This window comes from Heptranchias perlo, chromosome 10 (genome assembly GCF_035084215.1).
Source record: "Heptranchias perlo isolate sHepPer1 chromosome 10, sHepPer1.hap1, whole genome shotgun sequence".
NCBI classification, from domain to species: domain Eukaryota; kingdom Metazoa; phylum Chordata; class Chondrichthyes; order Hexanchiformes; family Hexanchidae; genus Heptranchias; species Heptranchias perlo.
In genome coordinates, this window is record NC_090334.1 from 59,004,811 (window position 1) to 59,029,017 (window position 24,207).

Here is a 24,207-nt window from a genome sequence, read left to right on the forward strand (position 1 = left end):
TGGAATTTCAACCTAATGGAGGTGCAACCATGACCAAGATTGGAGATGATGATGGTAGCTGCAATTTTTACACTCTCATTTGTGGCTCCACTCCCTGAAATTCAACTGAAGCTCGGTTTTACTGCACCAGGAGGACAAAAGTAAACACTTGGCTGACTAATACAGGAGATTGAGGCAGACTGGTCTCATCCCTATTGCACTGATAGGGCACAAATCACACGAGATTTTCCAAAATATTGAGAAAAAAAAGGACTGAACATCTCAGTATCAGAACTGTCCTGGAAATTGGAAAGGAGGGAGATTGTTCAGTTCTTCCTACGTCCAGTAAAATTGTGGTAATCAGTGCCAAGGTTGGAAACAGACATACGCAACCACCAGTAGGAAGCCATATTGCAATTGGATAGCAAACAGTGTCACAGTAGGTACAGCACAGGAGGCAGCCATTCAGCCCATCATGCCAGCTCTTTGAAAGACCTATCCAATTAGTCCTATTCCCCTGCTCTTTCCCCCCCCCCGCATAGTGCTGTAATTTTTTTTCCCCCGTTCAACTACTTATCCAATTCCCTTTTGAAAGTTGCTGTTGAATCTGCTTCCACCACCCTTTCAGGCAGTGCATTCCAGATCATTCACATGCAGAAATTGTGAATTGCTTTCCAGTTTCAAGAAAGTTAACGAGTACTTTGAACAACACTTGAATTCAAGTGTCGACTGTCAGCAATATATTTCAACAGTATGGGGAAAAACCGTCTGAGGCTGGAGAAAAAAAAAACTTGGATTGTCCTAGAGAGATGCTGTTAATGTGGCACAGCAAAGAAAGGCAGGTGGCCAATGTCATCACAGTGACCACAGCTTATTTCTAAAATGACATGGAGGATGCTTTAAATGAACATAATTTGTTGCACACAGATACACTGGCCAGACTAGGAGCTGGCTCAGTAAAGTACACAAAGAAAGTTGTAAGCTAACGAAGAAATGAGCAAACAATATTTTGCACAATGTCAACTCCATAAAAGGTAACATGAATATTTCCTTCATAAAATGTAACTATTAGAATTGGTATATGAAAACTTTATACAATTTCATTCACCAGTTAACATCGATCTCAGGTTCTGAAAGTCTGTTATGACACAAATATCTTACACTGTACAAACTAACAGTCAAACTAGCATATAATTTAATTACCTGTCCATCCAGATCAAAGGCCAAACAGGCTATTCCATGTGTGTGCACATCTTTCAGAATGGATATCGTTTGCACATTGTAGGTGTCCCACACACATATATGCGGCTCCTTTCCCACCTGTCCCGTTGCAACTAAAGTTCGTTCCGGATGCAGTGCTAAGCTGTGGATTGTACAGAGTTTTTGTTTTAATAAATGTAATTCAAAACAGCAGTCATGTCCATGGGTGCAGGCCTTGAGGCTAAAGCATTGCTGGAAATGTTCTTTCAAATTGGGTTCCCAAGAGATTATGTCCAATTAGGGGTCTATGTGTGTTTCTCTGCTAGACTCCCAATTATGGTAACAGTGTCAAATAAAACAACTCCAAATCGATGCTATGCCATACCATCCTCAGATGAATAGTCTAGTAGAGGGATTTAATAGCACACAAACACACATGTGCTAAACTCATGTCAAGCAGAACCCCAAGGGCCAAGGTAGAACATTGCCACATTTACTGTTTTCTTACAAGGTGGTAATTCCAAGAATTTCCAGAGTTCCCACCATTTAAATTACTATACAGCCACTGAGTGTGTGATCCATTAACACTAATGAGAGGGGCATGGTCAGGAGGAGGATGGAAATGTAGCAGAATTATGTACTTAAATTGAGGTGACTTAACTAGATTGGCTAAACTTACATCAGAAAACCTAAAATGTGTGCAGGAGTGCTAGAAAAGCTGGATGGCCATAGTGCTTAGCTCCAGGACTATGAGGTAAGCAATCATGTTGTTTCTGCTGCCAGTGAGGCATAATGAGTTACGATTTCACTGATCAGGTCCATACACTGTGATGGAAAGGTCTGGCAAGAAAGATTATGTAGTTGAGATACTCAAATGGACCATCCAAGTGCCAGGCCTACCTCATAAATATAACTCTTCTGCAAAGAAGTAACCTGTTTATTGCTCTCCATTCCTTCTCTTCTGTTTTCATTCCCCTCCATAGTAATATTCCCTTTTATGTAGTTGATCAAATTTGAAAGCAACTATAAGATCAATGCGAAAAAAATCCATTTCGCCGAGTCATCGTATCAGATATTCAGCCCAAATTTCTTCATTCTATTTACTGTAGTTTGTTAATAACTCAAAAGCTTTATTATCCTCTTTAAAATCTGCTATCAAATTAAACGTAATTAAATTATTCCTAGAGTTATAGGCTAATTATCTCTAAATGTCAGCCTTGGCTCAGTGGTAGCACTCTTGCTTCGGAGGCAGAAGTTTGAAAGTTCAAGCCTCAGTCCAGACACTAGAGCACACAATCCAAATCGACACTGTATGTGCATAATTCTTTACTGCGTAGTCTTTCCTAACTGTAGGAGCTAGCAAGTCTAATCTAGCTTCCTCTGAAAGTTTCAACTCACTCAATTCAGTTCCTTAAATACTCCCAAAAACAGCTGCCAGGGAGTCCTGGATTTGAATAACTGGCTGACCAACTACCAGATTCAAATGTAACTTCAATCATACACATAACTGAGCATAAGTGTTGTGTCCTCAACACTCAAATCCAACTGTCCAAAATTTTGCCACATGTATGCTATCCTGCACCAAGTCATGCTGACCAATCACCTCTTCACTGACCTACAATGGCTGCTAATATTCCAATGCATTAAACTCAAAATCCTTGACTACATCTAGAAATTCCTTCGTTGCCTTTCCCCACCCTGTCTCAAGTCTTCAACACCCCTTTATCCCCTTCCAAATGTTCCATTCCTCTGACTTTCTTTGCCTCTCTTCCTCCCTTGCCCTACCATTGGTGGCAAAGCTCTCAGCCACCTCAGTCCTACTCTTTGGAACAACTTTCCTAAATCTCTTACTCCTCTACCTCCTTCTACATTTTGAAAATCCTCAAGAATTTGGGCCATCCCTCCTAAATCAGTCCCTTTCCAGTTCAGCATCCATTTTCCTCATGCTTATTTGTGAAATGCCTTGGAATGTTTCTTTACAGTAAAAGGCACTATATAAATGCAGGTTGTTTTAATGTGGCTTGATTTCTCCATCAAGCTCTGGAAGCAACCAACAGACCGTTATAACATTTGCATTGAATAAATCAGGGGATGCAATTCTGACTGCAACTAGTGTTTCCACGAGTCTTGATTTGATTTAAAAAGGACTGCTACAAAAGACTAGATAAAAATACTGCATTTTTGTCAAACATCTATTGCAGTCCTCTCAAAAGGATCAGATGACACTAATTCTTACAAACTATATTATCTAGTCCAAATATGAACAGTAAACTTTCATCTGGTTTCCATGTAATCTAAATGTTTTGTTTTGAAAATCCAGTCTCAAATGCAATACTTATATTTATATAGTGCCATAGCACATTAAAACCTCACACGTTTCACAAAATGAATTACTTGGAGCGCAGTGACCATTATGCAGGCACGAATGGCAGCCATTCTACACCAGCTATATCTCAAACATTAAATGAGGTAAAAGACTAGTTAATCTCTATTGATGATATTGGCCCAGGACGGAATATTGCCTCGGACACCAGAGAACTCCCTGCTCTTCTTTGAAAAGTGCCATGGGATCTTTAATGTATATCTAAATAGCTAAACACAACACAGTTTAAAATGTCATCCGATATTTAGCACCTTGGACAATACAGCACTTCCTCATATTACACTGGAGTGTCAGTTTTCATAATGTGCTCAAATCCTGGTGTCGGGGTCAAACTCTCAATCCTCACAGATTGTGCATTTCCACTTACCATCTTGTGCCAAACCAGTTTTTAATCCAGCTAGCTAATCTGACAATTCCAGATATTCACCACTGGGTAAAGTGGTGGCATACAATAGGGACTTTGTTTAGGATCATTTTTGTGAAGCTAAAGTATCTATTGCTGGTGAAACTCATAGTTGAGGTCATCACAGCTGCCATGTTCGATATCCAAGTCATCTAGTAGGCTCAAAATCAACACTTAATCTGGCTGTCCAACTATGATTTCCTCAGTCAATTTGGGGATACAAGTAGGATTTGTCTTTCACACACTGATCTTATGAATGATCCTTCAGGAAGTTGCCACAAAATGCATCTCTGGTAACCTTATCTGCTGCTCAATGAGTCAATTGTGGCAATCCACAAGCTGTTGAACAGGAGAAAACAAAAAGTGCTCTCAACACCGGTACTGTACATCAAGATAAGGTGTGGTTCCGAATAAGCCAATCCCTATTATTCACCTCACTATAATGAGACTTGCTTGTCAATATTCTCAAATTGGTGCTGATGTAGAGAAGGACCAATGAGGCTCCTCAAAGCTTGAACATTTTGGTGGTCCATGGAGGTCCTCTGCTATGTAGGATGTGATTAGGAACATAGGAACAGGAGTAGGCCATTCAGCCCCTCGTGCCTGCTCCGCCATTTGATAAGATCATGGCTGATCTGTGATCTAACTCCATATACCTGCCTTTGGCCCATATCCCTTAATACTTTTGGTTGCCAAAAAGCTATCTATCACAGATTTAAATTTAGCAATTGAGCTAGTATCAATTGCCGTTTGCGGAAGAGAGTTCCAAACTTCTACCACCCTTGGTGTGTAGAAATGTTTTCTAATCTCGCTCCTGTAAGGTCTGGCTCTAATTTTTAGACTGTGCCCCCTACTCCTAAAATCCCCAACCAGCGGAAATAGTTTCTCTCTATCCACCCTATCTGTTCCCTTTAATATCTTATAAACTTCGATCAGATCACCCCTTAACCTTCGAAACTCCAGAGAATACAACCCCAATTTGTGTATTCTCGCCTTGTAACTTAACCCTTGAAGTCCGGGTATCATTCTAGTAAACCAAGCTGCATTCCCTCCAAGGCCAATATGTCCTTCCGAAGGTGCGGTGCCCAGAACTGCTCACAGTACTCCAGGTGCGGTCTAACCAGGGTTTTGTATAGCTGCAGCATAACTTCTGCCCCCTTGTACTCCAGTCCTCTAGATATAAAGGCCAACATTCCATTTGCCTTCTTGATTATTTTCTGCACCTGTTCATGACACTTCAATGATCTATGTACCTGAACCCCTAAGTCCCTTTGGACATCCACTGTTTTTAAACTTTTTACCAATTAGAAAGTACCCTGTTCTATCCTTTTTTGATCCAAAGTGGATGACCTCACATTTGTCTACACTGAATTCCATTTGCCACAGTTTTGCCTATTCACCTAATCTATCAATATCGCTTTGTAATTTTATGTTTTCATCTACACTGCTTACAATGCCACCAATCTTTGTGTCATTGGCAAACTTAGATATGAGACTTTCTATGCCTTCATCTAAGTTGTTAATAAATAGTGTGTATAATTGAGGCCCCAAGACAGATCCCTGCAGGACTCCACTAGTCACATCCTGCCAATGTGAGTACCTTCCCATTATCCCTACTCTCTGTCGCCTTTCGCTCAGCCAACTTCCTAACCAAGTCCGTACTTTTCCCTCGATTCCATGGGCTTCTATCTTAGCTAACAGTCTCTTATGTGGGACCTTATCAAATGCCTTCTGGAAGTCCATATAAATAACATCCATTGACATTCCCCTGTCCACTACTTTAGTCACCTCTTCAAAAAATTCCATCAGGTTTGTCAGGCACGACCTACCTTTCACAAATCCATGCTGGTTCTCTCTGATTAACTGAAAATTCTCGAGGTGTTCAGTCACCCTATCCTTAATTATAGACTCCAGCATTTTCCCCACAACAGATGTTAGGCTAACTGGTCTATAATGCCCTGGTTTCCCTCTCTCTCCTTTCTTAAAAAGCAGAGTGACATGTACAATTTTCCAATCTAGAGGGACAGTTCCTGAATCTAGAGAACTTTGAAAGATTATAGTTAGGGCATCTGCAATGTGCTCACCTACTTCCTTTAAAACCCTGGGATGGAAACCATCTGGTCCTGGGGATTTGTCACTCTTTAGTGCTATTATTTTCTTCATTACTGTTGCTTTACCTATGTTAATTTTATTGAGTCCCTGTCCCCGATTCAATATAAGTTTTCTTGGGATTTCCGGCATGCTATCCTCTTTTTCGACTGTAAATACTGATGCAAAGTAATTGTTCAACATGTCCGCCATTTCCCCATCGTCAATGACAATATCCCCACTTTCAGTTTAAGGGGCCAACACTGCTCCTGACCACCCTCTTTTTCCTAGTATAACTATAAAAGTTCTTCGTATTGGTTTTGATATCCCTTGCGAGTTTCTTTTCATACTCTCTTTTTGTAGCCCTTACTATCTGTTTTGTGACCCTTTGTTGATCTTTGTATCTTTCCCATTCGCCAGGATCTGTGCCATTTTTTGCCTTTTTGTATGCCCTTTCCTTATGTCTTATACTGTCCCTTACCTCTTTAGTTGTCCATGACTCTTTTTTTTGGCAAGCAGAGTTCTTGCCCCTCAGGGGTATAAACAGATTCTGTACCACGTTAAATGTTTCTTTAAACATTTCCCACTGATCATCAGTCGTTATACCCATTAACAGATTTGCCCAGTTTACTGTGGACAGTCTCTGTCTCATCCCATTGAAGTCAGCCTTGCCCAAGTCTAGAATCTTAGCAGCTGATTCACTTTTTTCCCTTTCAAACACTACATTGAACTCGATCATGTTATGATCACTAATGGATAGATGTTCATGCACAGTTAAGCCGTTAACTAAATCTGGTTCATAACTCATTACTAAATCTAGTATGGCTTGCCCCCTTGTTGCCTCTAGGACATACTGCTGCAGAAAACTATCCCGGACACACTCAAGAAATTCACTACCTTTCTGACAGTTGCTAGTCTGCTTTTCCCAATCTATGTGAAGGTTAAAGTCCCCCATTAAGACCACTCTGCCTTTCTTACATGCTTGTCTAATCTCTGCATTTATACAATCTAGCACTTCAGAGCTGCTGCCAGGGGTCCTATACACAACTCCCACTATAGTCTTAGTCCTATTTCTCAATTCAACCCATAAAGTCTCTCTGCTTACCTCTCATTATATCCCCCTTTATTACTGGGTGGTTTACTCCAATGAATACATGCAGTATTCTTATGCTGGACAGATGGAAAGGCACTGAGTACTGAAACAATAATGGCTGGAAACAATTCTTATCTATGATAATAGAGGATGAGCAAATACCAGGAAGTAGAGAAGTCCAAGCCATTGGGAAAGGGTTAAGTATGTGAAAGACTGGATGTAACATGCTGAGTATGCAAGATATTGACAACAGAACTGGAATAATCAGTTGTGAAACAGGAAATTTAGCATTCAGGAGGCCTTATAATTTATGCTAATGAGTATACCTTTATTCTAGTATGAGTGTGTAAACTACTCAGGGGACTAGAAGTATTCTGTTCCAAGGGCTTCATGCTAGTTCCCTAGAAACTCCAGACGGATCTCACACTTGCAAGTATATAGGTGTATTGCTTGCAAATGCTGTACTTAATGTACTGTTAAATAAAGCATTTAGCTCACTCCAGTGTTCAAACCCTCATTGGACAAAAGAAAGTCCACATTATTCTAAAATAGGGAGGAGGGCATTTTAATTAACACGAAAATAATTTGCTGATGATGCCAAGCTGCATGGCCAGGTAACTGGCTAACAGATTTTCTTTTTTGTTAAAAAAGGCTGAACAAATTAAAACCAATACATTCAGAAAAGGCAAATAGATTTTAAACTTAATAAACAAAAGGAAATGTACACTGCTTTAAAAATATTGAATAGTACACCCCAAAGGTTTATAAAGTTCACACAAGTATGCCTAAAAGAAACATTATTTGTCAGTTAACAAGTTGAAACTATCCACAAGTGATCAGCCAACATTTGCATAGTGCCCTTAAAATACATAGTTTGCTGGAAATGACTGATGTTATCTGGATTAATATCCTCAGTCTATACAATCTTCAAATTATCCCTGTCCCATGGATTCAGTCTGTAATCAGTCTTCATCCTCTTCCATTAGCTAATGAAAAAGTCATCCATCACTGCAATATTTTGTACCATTGGCAGGCACTCAGTGGGTATTCATTTTTAGTCCTATATGATTCTAGAGTACAATGCCACTTAGCTTTTTTTTTATAAAAGAAAACATATTAATGTACATTTTTAAAGCAGCCTGTGATTGATCACTTTACTGCAGTGATTAGAACAAGTATTTATGAAATGTTGGTTACAGCTATTGTACAAGCTTTTGGAATGAACCATTAGAGTTTTAATAACTTAGTGGCTTTCAGATTACTCAACCCGCATTAACATATTACTTGGGAAAGACATTTCAACTCTGATTAATCATTGCAATGATGCTCTAGTACCATGTTGGAGTTTTGTTAGAGAAGTGGTATCCCTACATTATAAAGGGAATTCCATTAACACTAGACCACGTGAAAAAAATGGTCTTGGTCTAAATTTACTTTTTTCCCCTTTGTGATGGATAATTACATATACACATTCCAGTAGTAGAGTGGACTGTCCTTCCACTCCTATAAATTTAAAAGGGATGACTGTGGGATGATTGTCCTGTAAGCTCCTTTCCCCCCCCCCACCCCCACCACAATTGCAGACTACTAAACTGCACTCCATACAAATATTGTGATTGCAAACATGTGGGGCTCAGCCTTCTTCCACTTAACGACGCAAGCATGCAGCACAATCTAAGCTTGCTACCGAAAGGTACTACCAAGACAGCACTTTGTGTCTAAAATGAGAATCAAGGCTATTATAAATCTCACAGGATGCACTAAAGATCAGCAATCAGCTTGCATTTAATGGAATTACAAGAGATAGACAAAGAAGTGAGATGTAAATATTGAGTGGAACTCAGATGGGAATCAACAAGAGAAAGTCAGTCTTTGAAGGACTCTGGTTTGCTTGTTGTCTAAAACAGAAAAGTCAAAACATGTCCTAACTTGAGTCTTACAGTGGCTTTCTTGTCAATCTCCCATTACTACCATTCTTGTCATCTATCTGCCTCTCACGTCCCACCTACCCTCTGGTAGTCCCTTGTTCCATAGTGTCACAATGTTGCTCAGGACCACACCCCTGAGTCATTGTCTACCTCATACTAGCCCAGAACTATGTATCTATTGGACATTTCCAGTAATTTGGGGTCCATCCATCTGCAAGTCCCCTCTCCCCCTGCTGCTCTTGTGGACAATCAGCCACTTCTATCTTTCATACTAATTCTGTCTAGTACTGACTCTTCGAGCACAAGGAGATCTTCTGCTAAAGAGACACGATTTTCCAACACCATGTAAATCTGCTGCTCCTGGATGCACTTAGGATCCATGGTACACCACACCAATCACAAATGTTCCCTGTACTGCCAACCCTCTAACTTACAAATGTAGATACTGTTAACCAAACTCCCACAAACTCTGAAGGGTGCAGCTTACTTCCAGTGCACTGTGCTCACTATGAAAATTGACCCCATTATTTCCACTGGTATGAGTGCAGGTAATAGCTGCTTGTTTATTCTACTGTCCCACTACCTTCAAGATCAACGTGCACCATAAAACAGGGCACCACTATTCTGCATAATTCCAATCTACTGATTTATACTTTTCGAATGGATTAAAAGGCAATAGTTTCCTCATCACAGATGATGATCGATTTTGGACCCACCCTCTTTCTTCAAACTTTTTACCCTAATCCAAAAGGGATTGCAATTTCTCCCTCCACATGAATTGTGCAAGCTTCATTCTCACTAGACAGTTCTTCTACAACTCCTTTATTCTTCCTTCAACTGGTCTTTTCATACTGAGCCACAGTGCCCAACTTTCCCTGCTACCCAACTATAATATTGCCAGCATTTATATACTCTTGGCCACTTGAAAGTACTATATTCTGCAATAAAATGTTGTTTTATTGGAATGCATTGATACTCCATTATGAAATTTTTGCAGCCCAAGTTTGTTTTGGGTTTGGAGGCCCCATTCACATGGACATCTCCAAAATCCAAGCCGAGCTGCAGGGAATCCTTTAAAGTCCACGTTGTGATATGATATAAAACAGTTTAATTGATTTTTTATAATCTTAAAATAATTTCAAACTTCATTTCCAGGAGGCACAACCAAATGGGGAATATTTTTTTAAAATTTAACTTAGTAGCACTTAAATTTTTGCACTTTGGAATGCAAACTGCAGAACATGGTGTAATATTAGTTTGATTCTGAAACCACCAGGGTGACTTGGTTAGACAGTTCAGTCTGGAGATTGAATCAATCTGCCAGCCGTCCTGTTCACACACCAATTTTAGCATTGCTGTAGAGCAGGAATTACTTCAGATGATACTGAAGATGGTGTGTGAATGCACCTTTAAAACTGACATTTTACATGTGTACTGAATAATGTTTAGAGATATGACATTTTTATTTTCTCTCCAGGTCTGACCATAATACAAGTTAGTTGACTCACTTGTTGAAGTGAGTCACACAGTGTTGGGGTAGGTCACCTTATTTAACATATGCCATTGAGGTCACAATGCATTTACACCCATTTAATATATCACTGAGCCCACAAGCAACACCAATAGACATTGTCACCAGAATAAAGTGCTATACAAAACTATATATTTTTCAAAAAGAAATGCCAGGATCAAGTTTGATGTAGTCAAGCCAGCCTCTGGGTTCAAAGTGATTACAAACCCTTCAAGCTTCAATTACATAATTCAGGATGTAATTTATATCCCTGGGATAAAATTGCATCCTTGTAATTCACCCCTGTCCTTTACCTTCTGGGTACACATCCATACCAGCTGTTTCTTACCCCCCACAAATCACATTATTTAAATTTAATAAATTAAAATAGTTGCAGAATCATTTAGTATATCGTTTTTGTTCCACAATTTCAATTTTTTGCACAATACATTACAATTGAATGTTATTTTAAACAATTTATATTTTTTTAAAATGGCAACGTGTTAAATCAGATCAAAACATCCTGTACGATATTCATTTTCATGCTCTGTCAAAGAGTCTTTACTGAAACCATTTGAACAGCTAATTCTTTCACTTCATATTCTCTGACCCAAGGAGAGTGAATGGCAGTCCATCTTCCATCTGTCGTTTATAAGCCTTTGTAATTTGGGGGCAAGAACCATCCTTTCACATAAAGGAGAACCACGCAATCTAAAAAGTGGATTACTTCATCGGATAAATTATACATGTTATGAATTTTCTGACTAACCGTACCACAGCTTCAAAAGGAAATGCAGTACAGTTTTATTTATTAAACAACGGCATGGGTTCCGCTGCTTGGGTTCTAAAACGCTCGCGTAACACAAACCTTCCGCATGCAAAAAAAGGACAACAGCAATCACACAAGGATCAGCTATTAGTTTCCTTTTTTTTAAAAAAGGGCTGTTTTTATTTAGTTTTGGGAACCGTGCCAGTGAAGGCTTTCAGAAGTTGCAGGTTTAGAATTAAAGTCCACATGATCATAATGAGCGGTTACCTACCAGTAGTTGGGTATTCAGAATCACTTAAAATGCACCATACGCTACGTGTTTCCCTTTTGATATAAAAACTACCACCTCAAAATATAGTTCCAAATTTCTTGAAATATGCCAGGCACTACACGAACGTAACGGCGAGTTTTAACATTGTATAGGCCTTAATACAATCTCAACCTGCAGCATGGACCAACCCATTCAATTAATTGTGAATGTATTAATCTTAGCCCAAACATCGCAGCAAATAAACGGGAAAACTTCAAATATCTTGTTCTGGAAACAACTTAATTCAAATCAATTGCGCGTATGCCAATTATGGAGAGCCCAAATCAAGAGATTTTTTGGCTTGGTTAAGAGACAAAAAAATGTGTCGCGCCTTTATGAACGACATCATCTTTCCAAACCTTCCAGGACCAAATAGGCAGCTTACCCAATTAGGTGAAGAATTTGAAGAAAAAAAGTGAATCAAATATGATACCCTTTTAATTCTAGAATCAGCATACCTGATCTCTTAGCATACACGAAGCAGTTAATTTAAAGTGCAAAGAAACTGTCCAGATTTGTAGACTCGAGGTCACATTTTGCCTTCCCAGTACATACAGCCAGATAACGGCATTCGGGAACGATGAGCGGGGTTAATTGCAGAGATGCGCGGTTTTTACCTGATAATGGATTAGGCTCGCCACATATTTAAAAACAAAAACTTTTTATTTTTTTTTTAAAAATGCAAAACAAAATACCTGATTATATCATCGTTGTGACCCAGAAAGAATTTTTGCTTATGTTCCCGTGTGTTGTAAACCACTCCAACACCTGCAACGAAATAAACGATTTCCTTGGAAGCGGTGTAGTAGAGGTTGTTTCGACACTGGTGTCCCCGGTAGCCATAAACCCACTCCAAGCGCAAGTGGCAGTTCGGTGCCGCTCCATTGGCCATATCGCCGCCTCCCACTCCCACACCCAAACACAGCGCTTCAACTGATCCACTCGTTGTCTCCTCTTCCCAACCTTGCCCTGCACAGAAACGGGATTGAAGATGCGCGAATAGTCAACAGTTGCCACGCATTTTTTTTTTCACTCCCCCTCCTCCTCCTCCTTCTTCTTCTTCTTCTTCCTTGCGGACACTGGGCAAACAGAAGCGTCAGACACGCATGACGTCAACCCTAAAACTACCGAGCTCTGCAAACCTCAGCGGGGCGACCGATTAGCCCTGTGCCCAGCGCTTTAACACCTTCGCCCTCCGCGCACACAAGCGAGCCGAACGAATACAATGCGGGCACTTGACTGATGGGCAGCCCAACAGACCAATGGAAAGCCGGATGCAAACGTCAATCAAGCGCAGCTGCCCCGCCCTCTCATTGCTCACTGCGAGAACCTCTCTCTCTCTCTCTCTCGGCGTGCTAACGCCACCCATGTCACTCGCGAAGAAAAAACAAGCGGGAGGTAGTGGGGAAATAAGAGCTGAGCATTAGCGGAGCGATTAACTAATAATACATGGGAATTGACTTGGAGCCGTCAATCAAAGCGCTGCGGGGCTGGAAATCTGAAAATCCTGGAATCAGGAAATATCAGGTCAGGCAGCGTGGTTTTTGGGGGAAGGGGGGTGGAGAAGAGAAGGAGTTTACCTTTCAGGTATAACCCAATTCTAACGAAGGGTTATACAGTACCTGAAACGTTAACTTTTTTTTCCTTTCTCGACAGCTGCTGCCTGACCTGCTGAGTGTTTTCAGCATCTTCTGTTTTTGTATCAGATTTCCAGCATCTGCAGTATTCTGCTTTTTTTTAAAAAAAAAGCTTTCTAGTCAGCTACCAAAGATGAAAGCATTATTTCTTGGCATCTTGAGATTCTAGTTTACATTCACTGATTTAAACGGTGAAGGAATATTTTATTTTAATGTTTATAGTTTCATTTACAAAATAATGAGAAAACTACATTGACGTAAAATGATTGACAAAATGAATATTCTGCAAAAAAGGGGTACTCGGCACTGAACATCAATGGCTTATGTGGGTTATTACATAACCATGGCTATTTATAGGCATGACATTGGTGCTTTTAAGTTGTGTCACTTGCATGATGCTGCTAATATAAATAAAGGAATATATTTTTCTGTATTGACATTTATTACGTATATAACATACTGCGAGGGTTCATGAATGGGCATTGGTATTGGACAACTGCAACAGGCTTATTGACAGACAACAAGAAAGCTCAAGGTCGTAATCACGACCGTGTTTCTACGTTGCCGGTAAAAAAAAATACTAAATATGATTATAAAACAAAACGAAACAATGCGCGCTATATTGCGATGTGTTCCCGTAAGTATCATTCATATGTCACCTGTACTTCATCTTCGAGAGAGAGAAAAAAAAGTGATTGCTAATTTGTCAGGCGCTTAACGAGCCACCATCTCGTTTGCGAAGACCCCGAGGATGCGTTGCTGGGAGTGACGGAGGCGACGCCATCGGTGGAAGATGCAATCTGTCCTCGCCTGGACCCACTTCCCCAGATTGTAGTTTTATTGGAATAAAATGGGTTTGGACATGGATCCCATGTTCTTGGCCTGGAGCTATTTCAGAAGGCGCAAGTTCCAGTTTTGCGCAGATATCTGTACGAAGCTACTTGAGAAAAACCCGTATGACCAGGTAGAAAAACAAACAACCCTGTGGGGACGCGAGTGGGAGTTCAATTAACAACTTTCATCATTTGTTCATTTTTTTAAAAATGTGCGCTTTTATAATTAATATACCAAAAATTGCATGCGAAGCTAAGCAAGTACCGGTGATTGTCTAACAAACACTTAAGTACGACAGAATTTATATGCCCCAGTATTGTGAGTTATATTCCGATGGGCAAGCTGAAATGCGAGCTCCAAAGCAACACAAGTACAAGAATAAATTCGTGGTATCTAAAAAGGCATCTCGGAGCTTCCTTGTGATTGATACATCCTTGTCAAATGGATGATTAAAGGACAAGTTCCTCCGTCTTCCATTTGTTCACTGGCACGGGTATTTGTTATCTTAATGAATTTACACTCAACTTCCACAGATTTGACTATATAAAATAATGTGTAATTCAACCCTTTGCTTGGGGCTTAGTCCAATAGGACATCAATCACGATTATTGCAACAATATATCCTCAAATTTAACAACTCACTCAAAGGATACATTTCGGGTTTAAGTATTCAAGAATTGCTGACTTTAAATAATTATTTTGTATATGCAATTGTTTTGTTAAAAATCAATATTTAAGAAACAGTGGTGGTTTGGTGTATTTGTATACATACAATTAATTGGGTTTTTTAAAGAAAACTGTTTACAAAGGAAACAATAGTGGTATCGTTTCCATGAGCATTTTTATTCCATTCCATGTGTTTTTCATACTTGTATTCTGGATGACACTTCTATTTTAGTACATTATAGTTCAGAAGTCAATTTGTAAATTTGGATTTCCTCAAATCAGTTCCTTAATTTACATGATTGGATGTTGAGAATTGTAGTGGGAATTGGTTGGGATAGTGGTATGACTTCATTGTCTTTTTATTCCTCAGGTGTGAGGTTGAATTTTTACACAAAATGATGGAATTTAAAAATCACATTCCTGAGATTAACCAGTCAATCCTGTATCCCTAATTTGAGAATAAAGTGCCAGTCTTGCAAAGACACAAGAATGATCGATATGGAAATATCACACCAGTGCATTGTGCTGTTATAATGTTTAGATTAAGGCATTTAATTGGGGCAGTGTTAGCTTAAAATTTTCAGTTTGCAAATAAAAGCAATTTTGAAAAAAATTCAAAACAATCTAATGGATTGATTTACAAAAATAATTATAAACAAGTTAATCTCCTATAGTAGTGCTCAAGGACAAAGTTCAATGAGTGATTGGTGGGGTAAGGTCTTTCAAGGCACACTCGGAGTGAGTTATAAGGCAGTAGGTGCAATGAAAAGTTCATTTGCTATGAAACTGAAAAAGCACAGCATGGAAAATGACAAATTTTAATCCCCGAGATGCAATTATGTTTAATTCGTTACCTCATGTTTTTACTTTCAATTAGACTGTAATTTTTTGATTTATGTATTGAATATTTATTTCCCTGAAGCAAATGTGCAGACATCAAAGTACCAAGTTTATGTTCCTTAAGCGTTTTTCAGTGAGAAAATGCTACGGTCGGTCAGTCTATCTAGTATTCATAAATAACCCAGACACACTATTGGAAATGGCAATCGTGGCACCCTGGGGAACTGTGACCACAGCTAAGCGATTCCACAACCAACGGATCAGATCAAAGCTCTGCAGTCCTGCCACATCCAGTCGTGAATGGTGGTGGACAATTAAACAACTAACAGGAGGAGGAGGCTCTGTAAACATTCTCCTCCTCAATGATGGCGGAGTCCAGCACGTGAAGCGTTTGCAACCATCTTCAGCCAGAAGTGCCGAGTGAATGATCCATCTCGGCCTCCTCCCGATATCCCCACCATCACAGAAGCCAGTCTTCAGCCAATTCGATTCACTCCACGTGATATCAAGAAACGGCTGAGTGCACTGGATACAGCAAAGGCTATGGGCCCCAACAACATCCCGGCTGTAGTGCTGAAGACTTGTGCTCCAGAACTAGCCGTGCCTCTAGCCAAGCTGTTCCAGTACAGCGACAACACTGGCATCTACCCGACAATGTGGAAAATTGCCCAGTTATGTCCTGTCCACAAAAAGCAGGACAAATCCAATCCGGCCAATTACCGCCCCATCAGCCTACTCTCAATCATCAGCACAGTGATGGAATTAGGGGAGAATTAAAACAAGTGGCTTGGCAGACAATGTTCAGCAACATTTCAGTAGACGACAAATGCAATATCTTTGAATGTATAATGCTGGGCATGCAGAACAAAGATCAGACAAAACGAGCATGATCCCAAATGAATTAACAAAGTAAAAGGGAAATAAAGAGGAAAAATTACCTCTACAAATCTTAGAGAAAGAGGAAAGGGTTAACTGGGACAAATAAAGAAATACACCAAAAGTTTGAACAGAGGAGCAAGGAGAAACCTAGATAAAAAACATAGGCAAAACGTAACAGCAAAAAAAAACCTCAGTACTACAACAACAAAAGGACAGCCAGAGAAGAGAGAGCATGAAAAAGGTGCAAATGGGTTTGAAACTGAGGATCAGCACAAGGTAATCATTCAGACTATTTACTACTTCCTCAAAGTATTTACAAGAGAAGACATGAACGATATGCCCTCCCACAATAGTACCAAGGCAAAATTCAGCATTTCTACACAAATGAGATGAAGTCCTAGACAAGTTAACAAGGCTATAAACAAATAAATCACAGGGTTGGATGCTATTTATCCCAGCGAGGAGATTTGAGGCATTGGCACTCATTATTTTTTTATTTGTTCATGGGATGTGGGCATCGCTGGCGAGGTCAGCATTTATTGCCCATCTCTAATTGCCCTTGAGAAGGTGGTGGTGAGCCCCTTCTTGAACCGCTGCAGTCCGTGTGGTGAAGGTTCTCCCACAGTGCTGCTAGGAAGGGAGTTCCAGGATTTTGACCCAGCGACGATGAAGGAATGGCGATATATTTCCAAGTCGGGATGGTGTGTGACTTGGAGGGGAACGTGCAGGTGGTGTTGTTCCCAAGTGCCTGCTGCTCTTGTCCTTCTAGGTGGTAGAGATCACGGGTTTGGGAGGTGCTGCAGTGCATCCTGTGGATGGTACACACTGCAGCCACAGTGCGCTGGTGGTGAAGGGAGTGAATGTTTAGGGTGGTGGATGGGGTGCCAATCAAGCGGGCTGCTTTGTCCTGGATGGTGTCGAGCTTCTTCAGTGTTGTTGGAGCTGCACTCATCCAGGCAAGTGGAGAGTATTCCATCACACTCCTGACTTGTGCCTTGTAGATGGTGGAAAAGCTTTGGGGCATCAGGTGGTGAGTCACTCGCCGCAGAATACCCAGCCTTGGAGCTGCTCTTGCAGCCACAGTATTTATATGGCTGGTCCAGTTAAGTTTCTGGTCAATGGTGACCCCCAGGATGTTGATGGTGGGCAATTCGGCGATGGTAATGTCGTTGAATGTCATGGGGAGGTGGTTAGACTCTCTCTTGTTGGAGATGGTCATTGCCTGGCACCTGTCTGGCGCGAATGTTACTTTCCACTTATCGGCCCAAGCCTGGATGTTGTCCAGGTCTTGCTGCATGTGGGCATGAATTGCTTCATTATCTGAGGGGTTGCAAATGGAACTGAACACTGCAATCATCAGCGAACATCCCCATTTCTGACCTTATGATGGAGGGAAGGTCATTGATGAAGCAGCTGAAGATAGTTGGGCCTAGGACACTGCCCTGAGGAACTCCTGCAGCAATGTCCTGGGGCTGAGATGATTGGCCTCCAACAACCACTACCATCTTCCTTTGTGCTAGGTATGACTCCAGCCACTGGAGAGTTTTCCCCCTGATTCCCATTAACTTGAATTTTAGTAGGGCTCCTTGGTGCCACACTCGGTCAAATGCTGCCTTGATGTCAGGGGCAGTCACTCTCACCTCACCTCTGGAATTCAGCTCAGGGAATTAATGGTGATCATCTAACACTGTTAAGTATGACAGAATTCATATGGCCCGGTGTTAGTGAGTGTGTGACAGGCAGGCAAGAAAGAAGCACTCACGTGTACTTCACACTGTTCCATCCTTTGCTTGGGACATAAACTAACATGACAATCACGATTATTGAAACAATATATACTCATTTTAACAAACACTCAAGGATACATTTCAGGCACTTGAGTCTAAGTATTGAAAAGATGCTAACTTTAAATAATTTGTCATTTTCTATATGAACTACAGACCTATTAGTCTTCCTTCAATTCTGTGTGAGATAACGGAATTGATCAGAAGTAAACTTGCGGATTATCTGTACAACAACCTAGTAAACAGCAGCAGTTAGATTGGGAAAATTGGGTCTGATTTTGATTTTTTTTTTTGAGAACATGACAGCTCAAGTCAACTGTAGTAAATCCCAGACAATGTATACTTAGGCATCCAAAACAGATTTGATAAAGTTCCACATTAAAGGCCACTAGTTAAGTTCAAAGCTATGGTGATTCAGGGTAACATTTGGGAATGGATAAGAAAAGGGCTGAAGGAGGCAAAACGAGGGCACATGAAATTTAACGCAGATAGGAAAAAAATGGATGTTCATCCATAATCCATGAATGGTGTTGAAATAGCTAGGGACCTAGGATTCCCAGTAGACTCAATGCTTTACCTGTTCAACCAATGTGGAGAAGCAATCAAAAAAGCCAATAGAATGTTGAACTACACAATAAATAGTAGAGTACAAGTCAGAGAAAGTCGTGATCAAACTGTACAGTGCTTGTCAGACTGGAAACTCAATAATGGTCCAGTTTTGGTCACCTAGAAACAAGGGAGACCATGTATAGAAGATCCATTAGGCTGATCCCTGGTGAGAGGGACCTGAGCTTTTCAGCCTGAAAAAGCAGCTTTTGGGAGATGACCTTAGAGATATGTATTGTCGTAAACGGTATAGATAAAGTAAATCTGGAATACTATAAATTAAATTGTGGGAGTAGGACAAGGAGATAAAGATTCAAACCAATAAAAGGCAGCATTAGGAAGATTTTCTTCATGCAGGGAATGACCAACACTTGGAATTGACTTCTGGGCAGAGTGTTGGAGGCGTTTTGGGTGGATGAATTAAGATGTGTGTAAATTTCCTATTTTACAGTTATATTAGTAACTATTACTACTAATTTGTATTAGTTTATTTACCATCATTTAAAGTAGAAGTATGCTTTAGTTTAAGGACAAGCTTACCATAGTTGTAGGTTGTATTTTAATAAATCATATAACATTAAATATTCTTGGAGAAAGAATGGTGGTATAATTTTGGGCATTAGAAATACTGGTATCCACACAGATGAGTTTGTGAACAAGAAAAATGTAAATACATGGACAACAAAGTATACAATATTTCTAAGTTATTTTGATCTATTGCACCAAACATTCCTATATACTGGTAATACTAAGTACCATGAGAACCATGAAATTTATTTTTTTACAGTATGGTTAATATTTTCAAGGTTAGTTTATTAACACTGTCTTGTTTTCCTGTAGGTTTATTTAGAACTCTTTCTTGAAACAGACTTCCTATAAAATGCTATCAGCATTCATACAGCATATGGTTTGATGGTACCTATTTTGATAAATATGTTGTTCCTTTCCATTTGTAAAAATATAGTAACTTGTCCAACCCCCCCCCCCCCCCCACAAAAAAAAACCAAATTGTGCTTCCAACTATGCTTAAGAGTCCTTCTTGGCCAAAACTAAAATGTACTGCAATAGTTGGCTTAGAGATCAGATGAGTTCTTAGCTTTGTGCCTCAGCTAATTATAACAACTGACATTTATATAGTGCCTTTAACATAGTAAAACGTCCCAAGGTGCTTCACAGGAGCGATTATCAAACAAAATTTGACGCCGAGTCACATAAGGAAATATTCGGAGGTGACCAAAGGCTTGGTCAAAGAGGTAGATTTTAAAGAGCATCTTAAAAGGAGGAGGGGCGGAGAGATTTAGGAAGGGAATGCCAAAGCTTAGGGCCTAGGTAGCTGAAGGGATGGCCGTCAACGGTGGAGCAATGAAAATTGGGGATGTGCAAGAGGCCAGAATTGGAAGAGCACAGAGATCTCAGAGGGTTGTAGGAGGTTACAGAGATAGGGAGGGGGCGGGGCCATGGGGGGATTTGAAAACAAGGATACAGGATGAGCTCAAGTTTATGGAGGGTGGAAAATGGAAGGCTGGCTAAGGGTGCATTGGAATAGTCAAGTCTAGAGGTAAAGGCATGGATGGTGGTTTCAGCAGCAGATGAGCTGAGGCAGGGGCAGAGATGAGACATCATATATAAATGGAATACTTTATGAAAAGTGATAATATGGCATATATTTCACTGGTGTCTTGATCAATAAATTGTCTTGCTCAATAAATGATTAGGCCATCTTGTGTCATGGAAGATACACAATTTCATATTGTTTTTCATACTTATTAAACATTACTTTTAAAAAAATTTTTAGGAAATGTAATAATGAAATACAACATTCTGCTCACACTCTAAACAATACGATGGTCATGCCACTTAAGTATTAAGCGAATTAGAACAATGCTGAGTACATCAATAATGCCTCTCCACCCATGGTCTGTAACAAATAGTTGTTGTAATATACGAACGTATGAAAATGATGGCTAGGAAAAGACCAGCTGGACCTTCAAGCCTGTCCCACACAGTCACGATGCCTTAAGCATCGTGACTCAATACCCACAATTCGCCATCAGCCACGTAATCCTGGGCAAGGCAAAAAAAAATTTAAAACTGCAAGGCCAATTTAGAGTGAAAAAATCTGGAATATTTCTCTGTAATAATTGATGACCACTCATTTGCTACATTATACTGCATTCTGTTTAACATTTAAAATTATTTGTTATTTTCTTTTTCATGCTGCAAGGAAACTGAAACTAAAATCATTATAACTAAGGTAAAGATATGGAATGAAGAAGGGAGCATGTGAAATCTTTAGAAAAAAATTCTTCTAGATAAAATTAGTTATGCTTAAAGTAATTTTAGTAAAATATTTGGTAAATGTTAGTGGATATCCTGCAGCATTGCTAATTGAGAAAACTATTTTAAAAAAGAGGATTTTTGATTTTATTGTAAAAATTCTGCTATTTTGTGCCTCATCTAGCTTGTTTCTTAGCTTTCTCCTCCCCCCTTGTTTTATGTCACTTTTTCATTTGTTTTCCCCCTACTGAGGTAGTTTTTTCTGGCTTTATTTTATTCTGTCTTGGTTTTGCTGCTTTAATTCTGTTTTGTCTTTCTTCCCTGTTGTCCATCTTGTTTTAGGATTTGGTCTTAAATTTGGTGCCATTGGTCTGTTATCATGACAAGGGAGCAGGAACAGAATCTTGATGGGAGGAAAGTACAGAGAGGAGGGAAAAAAAATTAAAAATCATGGTGGTTTTTCAATGTTGTCATTGTGATGGATGGGGAGGCAGGAACAGTTTGCAGTTGAGGGGTTTGGGGTGGGGGGGGGGGGCGTTGGGGCGGTCGTGGTTGCAGTCCAGATGTGACCGACTTGGCACAGCACAGCCATGACAATACACTTCAATGCCGCATTGTCATTCACATCAGATTCTAAATCACAACACGATGATCGGGCATTTAAGAGCGTAATTATTTGCAGTCAGTTTTGATTGAGTCCTGACATATAAAATTGACCAATCTCAATGTGATTGTGTGGGGATCATAAGCTAGGTCAGTCTGTGTCTATAGAGAGACAAGACAAGTTAACATTCAGAGAACAACTCTTCCTCAGGATTTAAAACCAAAAAATAAACAAGCATTTAATAGACTTGGCAAAGAGCAAGGGGAGAAAAAAATGAATTGCCTGTATCCTATCCTGCACTAAGCACTGATCACCCATCACTCCCATCCTTGAAGATCGACACAGGCTCCCTATTCCCAAACACATTAAATTCTAGTCCTCATCTTCAAATCCCTCCAATGGCCTCCCTCCACCCTACCTCTGCAACTTCTTGCATACTTTCATTTTTGTACCTTTCAGTCTTTTAAATCTGGCCTCTTGTGCATTCGCCCTCCCTTTACCCCACCATTGGAAGAGCTTTCAGCTACCTAGGAACTGCTCTCTGGATCACCTTGCTTAAACATTTTTTAACTCTACTTCTTTCTGCTCAAGATCCACTCAAAACCCCTATTTTTGCTCAAGCATTCAATCACTTCTTCCCTGGCTTGGTGTTCCTTTCACTACTACTCTCCAACTTGCCTTGGGTCATTTTGTACATTGTTGTTGTTTCCTTTAATCAGGTATCACAGGGTCCTACCATCTCATAATCTCTATACAACAAATAGTCCTTGACCAATTCAAACTTCAAGACACTTTTCTTTTAATTCATACAACAAAGTCACACTAGAGAACCTTTGGCAATGCCTAGTACACTTTCCCAGTCCCAGGCTCTTTCAGCTGCCCTCAATTGCCTTGCAGATCATCATCTTCTTTCAGGTCTCAGAGCCCAGGCCAGCCCCAGCTGCCTTCCAGGTTTCTGTTAAAAAAGTTCTTACTTCTCTCAACCTCAACCTTTTTCTCTCACCTGACTGGGGAAGGTCTCCACCCACAATTACTTTTTAAACAGGTGAGGTTTCTTAAAAGGGCCATACCCTTATTCAGGGATCAGGGCCCACAGGTGACCTACCAGCCCTCACTCACCCTGCTACACATCCTCCACCCCAGCATAGAGCCACCAGCAGTAGCAGCCTGCATCAAGAGGAAGTACGTTCTAGAGAGGACATCAGCATTCCCCTGAGCCAACCTGGCTACATGCTCAATAATTGCCTTTGCAATTATTTCACCAAATTCTTGCTGCCCATGGTTCACATACCTCATGGACAGTCCCTTTGGTTATTTCAAAAGGTCACTGACACAGCATCCAAGTTTTCAGCTTTTCCTTTTTGTGTGGACTTTGGCATCTGTTTCACAGGAGTCCTCAGGCTGGGTTTTTCCCATGGAAATTGCCCACTCTTGCATTTCCGGTACAACTGCCTTTTCGCAAAAGGACACAATCAAACCTGCTGATGGCTAAAGCTTTCTTCTCAGTAAAGGACTCTTCTCCATTCTGGTTCTCTCCAAGCTCAGTACATTTGGTCTCTTTTCCAATGCACTCTCAATAGAGTACTGGCAGTCATAGCCCCACTTACAGCATAGCCCTCTCAACAGGCTCATCCAGTGGGAGATAGGAGGTAGGCCTTACTTCTCTCCACCTCGCCCTTTTACTCTCACCTGCCTGAGGAAGGTCTCCAGCCTCAATTACTTTTTAAAAGTGAAAGGAATCTTACAACACCAGGTTATAGTCCAACAGTTTTATTTGAAAATCACAAGCTTTCGGAGGTTTTCTCCTTCGTCGGGTGAGTGTCGGATTCCTTGAAAATTACTGCATATATAGTCATAGAACAATGCCTGGTGATTACAGATAATCTTTCCAACTGCCCGTTATCAAGGCCATCAAATGAATTGAATAGTGTTCAGACAGAGAAACATTAGATACCAGACTACTGAATATACAAACGGCCAGAACCAAAAACAAAGACAGAGAGGGAGAGAGAGAGAGAAACATCCAAAAGGAAGAGAAAGAGAGAGAATGACCAGTTGTATTAAAAACAGATAATTTTTTTTTCCGTGTAGCGCGACATGAACCCAAGATCCCGGTTGAGGCTGTCCTCATGGGTGCGGAACTTGGCTATCAATTTCTGCTCGATGATTTTGCGTTGTCTTGTGTCTCGAAGGCCGCCTTGGAGAACGCTTACCCGAAGATCGGTGGCTGAATGTCCTCGACTGCTGAAGTGTTCCCCGACTGGGAGGGAACCCTCCTGTCTGGCGATTGTTGCGCGGTGTCCGTTCATCCGTTGTCGCAGTGTCTGCATGGTCTTGCCAATGTACCATGCTCCGGGGCATCCTTTCCTGCAACGTATGAGGTAGACAACGTTGGCCGAGTCACAGGAGTATGAACC

The 24,207-nt window shown here is 40.4% G+C and overlaps 2 protein-coding genes across 6 annotated transcripts in view; one reads left to right on the forward strand and one right to left on the reverse strand.

Annotated features, from left to right (window-relative positions):
* LOC137326606 (echinoderm microtubule-associated protein-like 5) overlaps window positions 1-12,785 on the reverse strand; it is a 207,748-nt gene extending 194,963 nt beyond the window's left edge. For 2 of the 4 annotated variants that reach the window (XM_067991873.1, XM_067991874.1), the window contains exons 1-2: window positions 12,359-12,775; window positions 1,183-1,342 (exon numbers count right to left, since the gene is read on the reverse strand). In XM_067991873.1, coding sequence (XP_067847974.1) covers window positions 1,183-1,342; window positions 12,359-12,555 — 357 coding nt within the window. In that variant the 5' untranslated portion in view covers window positions 12,556-12,775. Of the gene's footprint in view, window positions 1-1,182; window positions 1,343-12,358 lie in introns of all 4 variants that reach the window. The other 2 variants (XM_067991872.1, XM_067991875.1) reach the window with 2 other exon arrangements.
* Window positions 12,786-14,000: 1,215 nt separating this feature from the next.
* Window positions 14,001-24,207, forward strand: part of ttc8 (tetratricopeptide repeat domain 8) — a 40,701-nt gene continuing 30,494 nt past the window's right edge. The window contains exon 1 of one of the 2 annotated variants that reach the window (XM_067991882.1): window positions 14,001-14,264. In XM_067991882.1, coding sequence (XP_067847983.1) covers window positions 14,151-14,264 — 114 coding nt within the window. In that variant the 5' untranslated portion in view covers window positions 14,001-14,150. The remainder of the gene's footprint in view (window positions 14,265-24,207) is intronic. The other variant, XM_067991881.1, reaches the window with a different exon arrangement.